At 37.5% G+C, this 8,955-nt stretch overlaps 1 protein-coding gene across 6 annotated transcripts in view; it reads left to right on the forward strand.

Moving 5' to 3' along the window:
- The window catches only part of Dram2 (DNA damage regulated autophagy modulator 2), a 29,342-nt gene extending 20,705 nt beyond the window's left edge, over nucleotides 1-8,637 (forward strand). For all 6 annotated transcript variants that reach the window (XM_045138627.1, XM_045138625.1, XM_045138629.1 and 3 more), the window contains 4 exons: nucleotides 2,936-3,113; nucleotides 3,692-3,774; nucleotides 5,446-5,538; nucleotides 6,164-8,637. In XM_045138627.1, the coding sequence (XP_044994562.1) occupies nucleotides 2,936-3,113; nucleotides 3,692-3,774; nucleotides 5,446-5,538; nucleotides 6,164-6,271 (462 nt within the window). In that variant the 3' untranslated portion in view covers nucleotides 6,272-8,637. The remainder of the gene's footprint in view (nucleotides 1-2,935; nucleotides 3,114-3,691; nucleotides 3,775-5,445; nucleotides 5,539-6,163) is intronic.
- Nucleotides 8,638-8,955: the final 318 nt, after the last annotated feature.

Here is an 8,955-nt window from a genome sequence, read left to right on the forward strand (position 1 = left end):
ATTCTGACTGAAAGTGACTGAGAACAGACTCCAGGGCTAAGAAGGGATTCTGACTGAAAGTGACTGAGAACAGACTCCAGGGGTAAGGAGGGATTCTGACTGAAAGTGACTGAGAACAGACTCCAGGGGTAAGGAGGGATTCTGACTGAAAGTGACTGAGAACAGACTCCAGGGGTAAGGAGGGATTCTGACTGAAAGTGACTGAGAACAGACTCCAGGGCTAAGAAGGGAGTCTGACTGAAAGTGACTGAGAACAGACTCAAGGGCTAAGAAGGGATTCTGACTGAAAGAGGGCCAGGGTGGTTAGGCTTCATAGGGTTGTTGGGGGGAGGGGGTTAGCGGCTGAAGCATCCAGTCTCTAACCAAGTTGATTTAAGCAAGATTCATGCTGAAATTAGACAACAAAGAGATGAGCCTTTAACACTACAAGTCTTGCCTAATTTACAGTGGCGTTCAGAGGAACTCCAGTAGGACTTGATCAAGAAGAGATTCTGGGCTAGAGAGATTACTCAGTGGTCAAAAGGACTTGCTTGCAAAACCTGATGACCTGGGTTCATTTCTCAAGTACCCATTTAAAAGCAAGATGCACAAAGTGACACATGCATCTGGAGTTTGTTTGCAGAGGCAAGAGATCCTGGTGCACCCATATTCTATCCTTATCTTTTCTTCCTCTATCTCTTTCAAGTAAATTTTAAAAAAGAGAGAGAGACTTGGTTACCTAACAGTAGTTCTAGTCCCACTAATGGTCTCTTGCTTGAGAGTGTGACGTGGATGGGAGTGATGTGAAGCTGTGGTTTTGTTGGGCACTAGTGTCAAGTACTAGTCCTGTGCTATAGAAGAACTGGAGTTTCTGTGGACAGTAGGCGAGTTGGCTATGATAGAAATAGAACCCTGCTTTCCCTAGTAAGTTTCTGTAGCTTACTGTGAGAAATTTTTAATGTAGTTTTCAAGGGTATAAATAGTGTTTTATTTTGTAGTTGTCCTTTGTGCAGTTTGATGTTATCTATCACCTATGTGGTAAAACTGATCTCAAATGTATACTCAGCGCAGTAAATTCCAGTTGGAGTTCCTGATTATATCCACATGAGCTGTCTTTCTCTACCTTTCTCTCATTTGTCTACCAAGTCTTCATATTTTGGTGTTTTGTTTTCACTGTTCATTCTATTGTATGTTTACTATAGGAGTCCTAATTTGTCTTACAGTTTTGGGTTAGATTATTTTCTCCCTTGATTACATCTCTTCCCTCAATTTTGGAAGTCCACTGGATCTTTCACTGAAGGCTTCCTTGCTGGCCCTATTAGTCAGAGACCAAGATGGCAGCTTGCTCCCCTGTTCTCATGTAAGCTTTTTGGTAGAATGAAGTGGTGGTTTCATTGCCTACTTTTCCTCTCCTCCCTTTGTAGAGACAAATTCTAGTTGATTTATATGGAAAGACTGAACATGAACTAAGTCTACAGATGGCTTGCAATGGCTGTGTCATGGCTTGGAAAAGAATCTAGCACTGTGTTTTAGACAGAATGAGGATTTATTGGTTTCCTCTTAAATATTTCTTCAATAAATCCACTTTCCCTGTTTCCATCTTTACTTGCTTCTCTGCCTTCTCCTTTTGAATGAATTTATATTTCATCATTTATTACCTGGATCAGTCCCATTACCTCCTCAGTGGTTCATCTGTATTCTTCCTTTCTTTTTCCTTCCTTCCCCCCTTTCCCTCTCTCTTTCTCTTCCTTTTTTTCTTTATCCATTTATTTTATTTATTTTGAGATAGAGTCTCAAAGATGACCTTGAACTTCTTTTTTTGCTGTTGGTTTGTTTTTAGAGTTAGAATCTCACTCTTGCCCTGGCTAACCTGGAATTCACTGTGTAGTCACAGGCTGGCATTGAACTCACAATGATCCTGCTGCCTCTGCCTCCAAGTGTTAGTTAGGATTAAACACCTAGCTGACCTTGAACATTTGATCCTACTGACTCTATCTCCCATATGCTTGGATTACAAATATACACTACCATATCTGGTTTATGGTGCTGAGGACCAAACTCCTCAGGGCTTTGTGCATATTAAGTAAACACTCTAACCAGCTGAGCTCATTCCCCCCCTCACAACAAACCCATCTCTTAGGTTTTTCCTTATATTAGTTATTCATATTGTAGTCATATCTTGTGAAAATGTGTCTATATATCTTACCCATTTCATTGTAGTCTGGCTTAAAACTCTATGAAACTTACATAACACAAAGCAAGAGGAAAAGGCAATTTGATATTTTATAATTCAAGAAATTATATAATCTGGTTCTCCTTAGCCTCTTCCTCCCTCATTCCTCTTCTTAGTGTTTCCTTAATATGCAGCAATGCCCTTTTGTTATTGTTGTTCATTACATAAGACAAGTTTATGTAACCCTTTTCATAAGCTATTGGATATGCTACAAGCCCTACGCCTAAGTAGATTTAGGCATCTTAGTTTTCAGTGCAGACCATATTTCCTTAAGAAGTCTTTTCTGTCAGCAACTGCTGTAATATGTTTTGTGTTTTACTTTTGTGTTGTCTAGCCTCTGAAAACTAATTCTTCATAGCTCTAATTATAGTCCAATTTTATATCAGTAGCTGTTTATATTTACTTCTTTAAAATTTTTTTTAATTTAGTGTGTGTGTGTGTGTGTGTGTGAGAGAGAGAGAGAGAGAGAGAGAGAGAGAGAGAGAGAGAGAGAGAATGAGCACACCAGAGCCTCTAGCCACTTTTGTACATGTCTCAAAGATTTAACTGAACTTATTAATGCATGATGGAAATAGCATATATGATCAACCAGTTGAAAAGAATAGCATTTGAGGTAAAGGGAATGTTAGAATGAACTGCAGAGCTCTACTCAATGATTGTCCCATTGAAATGTTAATGTGTTGCATTTTTCTTACTGACTGACTTCTTTTTTCTAACACTCAGAAAACAACCCTGCTTATCGCACATTTATGTGGAGCCATACTTACCTTTGGTATGGGTTCATTATATATGTTTGTTCAGACCATCCTTTCCTACAAAATGCAGCCCAAAATTCACAGCAAACAAGTCTTCTGGATCAGATTCGTGTTGGGTATCTGGTGTGGAGTAAGTGCATTTAGCAGTATCCTTTGTTGTAAAGTGCAGCTACAACTGGAGAGGAGCTGAACAACAAAACGTGGGTGAACACAAGCGGTGCATCATAAGTAGCTTTGTGGGAGCGTGTCTTAGGTGAGCAACCCTAGGCTGAGGGGCTTGACACAAGAAATGCATATTGAAATTTAGTAATGGCTAGGAATAAAACACAATATTTTGTATGATAATAATAAATAAATAATATTAAACAATAATAAATAATTTAGTAAAAGAAATTATCATAAAAATAAATAATAATAATACTTCAAAGAAATGAAGAAGTAATACCCTCCCTACAAATGATCAGTTTTTCAGTAGAAGTTTTTGATGGCACTGCTGATTTTTCAAGTAAAGAAGGAAGGGAATGACTGAGGTCTGACTCATAGTGACCCTCTGGGTACAACTTTAGTTTAGTTTAACTGCTATGTGACATAAATCCTTTAAGGAAATGGATGTGGACCTTTACAAAAGACTTGTGAGTTAATCTTTAAAGTGGTGTTTGGTTTGGATCTGAAACTTGAACTTACAGGTCTTCTCTGAGAGTCTTCCTTGACTCAGTTTTCATAGTGCTGATTTGCTCTTCAATTTTGCACAGTGGTCATTTTGGTAACGATTTAGCACGGAAACTGCACTGGAACCCCGAGGACAAAGTAAGAGCTTGATGTCTACAAAATATGTACATACATGCAGGCACACACACAAAGGATTTTTTAAGTTAGCATACGAAGTATTGGATTTCACTGTGGTATTTTTCATGTATACATATTACTGTACTTTTAACTTTATTTTTTAAAAATACTTTATTTATTTATTTGAGAGAGAGGGAGAGAGAGAGGAAGAGGCATATATAGAGACAGAGAGAATGGGTGTGCCAGGGCCTCTAGCCACTGCAAATGAACTCCAGACACCTGTGCCCCCTTGTACATCTGGCTTATGTGGGTCCTGGGGAATCAAACCAGAGTCCTTAGGCTTGCAGGCAAACACCTTAACCACTAAGCCCCTTTTAACTTTATTTTTATATTAAAGATGACTATTTTGGTTGGTTTTATTTTTTTTCATTTTCATACATTTTGAATATTTTTACCACCTGCTGTGCCAAGGTTTTATTTTTCTAATTTATTTGTAAGGAGAGAGAGGCTGAAAGGGAGAGAGAGAGAGAGAGAGAAAGAGAATGGGCACGCCAAGGCTTCTTGCCACTGAAACTGAATTCCAGAAGCATATGCCACTTTGTGCATCTGGCTATACATAGGTACTAGGGACTCAAACCCAGACAGGCAGGCTGAGCCATTTCTCTAGCCCACAAAATTTTATTTTACTTGGTCCAAAGCCTGGGAGGGGCTCCAGGACAAATATAAAACTGCCTAGTGGATGGAGAGGCTTAGGCAGAGAAACCCCTGGAAGGTGTTGGTATACCTAGGGAGCTTTGAGTTTTTGATACCAGGCCTCAAAAGCCTTGGCATTCTTTAAACTCACTGTGTAGCCCAGCTGGCCTTAAACTATGGCTATCCTCCTGCCAAGTTCTGGGATTATAGATGCTAGCTTATAGTATCTAGCTTTATTACATGGGTTCTGGAGACCCAAACTCAGGTACTGGCTTTATCTCCAGAGATTCCTCAGCCCCACATAAAAAAGATTATTATTAAAGATCATGCTATAAGGGATTAAACCCAGAGTTTTCACATGCTGTGTACAACATATTTTTAAAATTTTTCAGAGAAGCAAGTTGGAGAGATAATGGTTAAGACGCTTGCCAGCAAAGCCTAAGGACCCAGGTTTAATTCCCCAGTACCCACGTGAAGCCAGATGCACAAGGTGGCACTTGTATCTGGAGTTTGTTTTCAGGGGTTAGACGCCTTGGTGTACAAATTCCCCCTCCCTCCCCCCCTCTCTCTATCTCTCTGCTTAGAAACAAATAAATGAAATGTTTAAAAAAAACTCAGCAACAGCTCCTCACTATGTTGGCCTTGAATTTGCAGTCCTCCTGCCTTAGCCTCCCAAGTACAAGGATCATCAGTATGGACCACTATGCCCAGCTTAATAATCTTAGGGCTTTGGGAAAAGCCATAACTCCTTGGGTGTAGAGTAGAAATTATGTTTGGTCTTAGTTATTTAGTGGAAACATTATGTGTTCTAAGTGAAACTGAAATAGCATCATTCAGGTGGCACTCTCAACATCTCTTCTTCAGTTCTCAAGATAGGTTCAATAAAGCAGGAGTTAAGTTTCAGAAGGCTGAATGGTCTGTTAAGACTTTGTTTTACTAGAGAAATATAGTTTATTGAAATAACACTTTACAAAACTGTTCTTTTCTCTGTCACTCAAGGGCTATGTGCTTCATATGGTCACTACTGCAGCAGAATGGTCTATGTCATTTTCCTTCTTTGGTTTTTTCCTGACTTATATTCGTGACTTTCAGGTAAGAAAATATATGGTTAGATTTCTACAGTGCAGTATCTGTGAATTGGAGCAACAAAACTTTTTCTTGGAAAGTTTCTAGTCTTTAAAAATGGTGTACTATCTGGCACCATAGAGAGTGACACAAGAAGACTGGTTTCTCCAGTGACAGTGTTTGTGAGTTTGGGGAGGTAGTGTGTTGCCAGCAAGGTTCACCCTTGATGATGGAGCTGGAAAGCATAATTTGAAGAAATACTCTCATAGACTTTTAATACTCTGTGTATATAGGCCAGCCTTAACATTTAGTTTTACATGGGTCTTAATTTAAAAAAGAAAGAAGAAAGAAAGGAAAAGAAAGAAAGAAAGAAAGAAAGAAAGAAAGAAGGAAGGAAGGAAGGAAGGAAGGAAGGAAGGAAGGAAGGAAGGAAGGAAGGAAGGAAGGAAGGAAGGAAAAAACCAGGGGATTTTGTGAAAGAAGAAACTGGCTTTCCCATATCGTCTGGTCTCCGGATGGTGCCTTTGGCATTGTAGCAGCTCTTACTCTTGTCATGCAGTGGGATGCTGTATTCATATAAGGTATGGAACATAAGAAGAAGTGATTTCTCCAGGACCCAAACTTCCCTATATAATTTTCTTTTCTGTTCCAGAAAATTTCTTTACGCGTGGAAGCCAATTTACATGGATTAACCCTCTATGACACTGCTCCTTGCCCTGTTAGCAATGAACGAACACCACTGCTTTCCAGAGATTTTTAATGAAAGAATGAAACATTTCTATTATGATTATGATTCTCAGGGATTGGAGAAATGCTCACAAAGATTGCTTATTGTACTCGAAAGTTTTTAACCAGCTAATCAAGGTTGATGGTGACATTAATGAAGAGTGATAATCACAGGACATGAAATAAGCCATTTGATAAGTTATCTTAAACTGTGTCATCAAGAGGACTATTGAAAAACACTTATGCCTATACTTTTTTATCTCAGAAAATAAAGCCAAAGGACTATAGCATTGTAGTTTTTTTTTTAACCTCATTGAAGAGAAATAGCTTGAAGTGTGTACCAAGTAGTCTGTGTAACCCAACCTTACACACTTCCTAGGTCATGTAAAAACATCATTTGTTAGAAGCTCTTTTTTGAGTGACATTGTCCATGACCCAAATCATCCACGTCATCAGATCATTCCATTAGGTTTGAAATTAAAGTTTTGCCATATTAATATACTTAATATAGTGCCTAAATTTTTGTTGTTGTTCTGAAATCTCTCTGTTAGTAGGACATGACCTGAATTCATGTGAATTCTTTAGTGGCTTAAATTTTGTAGTAGGCATTCAATAGGTATTGATTTGATTCTGTCCACCAGGGCCAGGTACTATAGTAACTGGTCTGTCATACATACTTATAATAAATTCATAAAGATTAGTCCCTCAGATGAGATTTTTACTTACCAGTAAAAATTACCAGAGTGGTACTATAGTAAATTTTTCTCATCATGCGTTATATGTAAAATAAAGGTTAATATTCTTAACTAAGATTGACAAGTTTGTGAAAAACAACAGACATGTTTAATAACAAACAAAAGTCACCCTAGACTAGTTGAGATACTCTTGGATTTACATGTATAGCACATTATAATTATTAGTAAAAAGTAGTCTTAAGCAAGTGAATATTTAGTCTTTCTAATGGAATATGATCTTTTTAGAATGTGCATTCTGGAGAAAATTTTCAGAAATTCAAAAACAATAAAAACTGAGGTACAAGATATAGTGACACAGGACACTATCAAAACAGTTTTCTCTGACCACAGAAATGACTCTCTGTGTAGATGAAGAATGGCTTGTGGATCCCCAATAAAACTGACAGCAAGAGGATGCTGACCTCGAAAGTGCCAGTTTCAAAAGTGTTTGTAAAACCAACTGAAGAATATTAAGCTAGTTTGTATTTTTAGAAGAGATAGGTTCAAGGTCAGAAAAAAAGATGGCAAGAAAAAGTCTAAACTGTAAAAAGAAGCAATTAAATGAAAAATATTGACATGATGGAACTATAGTCTTTAAATAAGCTGCATGCAGTAATTGGTAACTTTCTGAAGAAATCCTCTAGAGTAATAGAAAGAAATTTCAAGCCATGATGAGTATGGGAGATACTTCAGTAAACATGAATGTGACTGGAGGGGTGGGGGACTTAAGAAAAACTATCATGTTTTTGAAATTCATGATGCAATCACACATAGAAAGCATCTAGTTGTGCTTGCTATCCATCAAGAAATTAATTAAGTGTCCACAATATGGTGAAAGGAAGTTGGTAGAATTAAAATTCATAAACATCTAGAAAGTGGTTCAGGAAAAAATATAACTTGGTTTATATTGTCTGCTCCTAGAACACTGATCTTAGAGTATGTACTACACATTAAAGCTGTTGTTTTAAAACAAAGGGGGTTGGTAGAAGATAGCTCAGAGGGTAAGATGCCTGCTTCACAAGCCCAAAGACCTGAGTTCAATTCTCATTGCTTACATAAGAAAATGCTGGGCATGGTAGTCAAGAATAGCATCCCTGAAGATAGTACCCGAGTGCACAACACACACATACATACACACACACACACACACACACACACACACACACACACACATGCAAAAGTTAATTAAAGCATTAAAAAAGACAAGGTATTACTGTGATTATGTTTAAATTCCATTAGTTAGCCTTTACCCTTAGAAATAACAGACAGAAAGTAGCAATAGGTTTAAAGAAAGGATTATAAATCAAGAGAAATAAGGAATGTGTGTTCATTATTAACCTTAAGGCTGAACTTATGGTAGGCAATGGTACTCCTCCAAAACATCCCTTGCCTCTATTGTCCAGTTCAGTAGTTTGGATGAACAGATAAGATCCTTTGTTTAATTCAATCAATATTTCTGTGTTGAATGTTTAGCTTTCCAAGTAAGGGGTCTTAAATTAATGAAATTGATGAGTTAGAAAAATCTTATTTCCTCTTTTTCTTGGTTACACAGAATGACTACATTTCCTAGCTTTCTTTGTAACTATGTACACACGAAACTTCAGTGTAGAAAATGTGATGAAAGTGTTACATATTTTTATAGTAATGCATTAAAAATAGAAATGTGCCCTTCCAGTGTTTTCTTTTTGTGTGTCTTGAATACTGATAACAACACTGTAAAGGCTAGCAAATAGCTAGGCAAAATTAGCCCAGACTAGTCCACTTTTGGCCAAATTTTAGAATATTAAACCTTAGGACTGATATAATTTAGGAATTTAATATTTACTCCTGGGGGTTACTAATACTGTATTGTATATTTCTTGAGTGGTATATGTTGTAGATGCTCAATGCATGACAGAAATTTTTCTTGCCTCTTCTACAGTGACCAGTATAGGCTCCCTACAGACTGACAGCTCAGTAAATACTAGCTTATGAGTATCATGTA

Source organism: Jaculus jaculus, chromosome 19 (genome assembly GCF_020740685.1).
Source record: "Jaculus jaculus isolate mJacJac1 chromosome 19, mJacJac1.mat.Y.cur, whole genome shotgun sequence".
Taxonomy (NCBI): Eukaryota; Metazoa; Chordata; class Mammalia; order Rodentia; family Dipodidae; genus Jaculus; species Jaculus jaculus.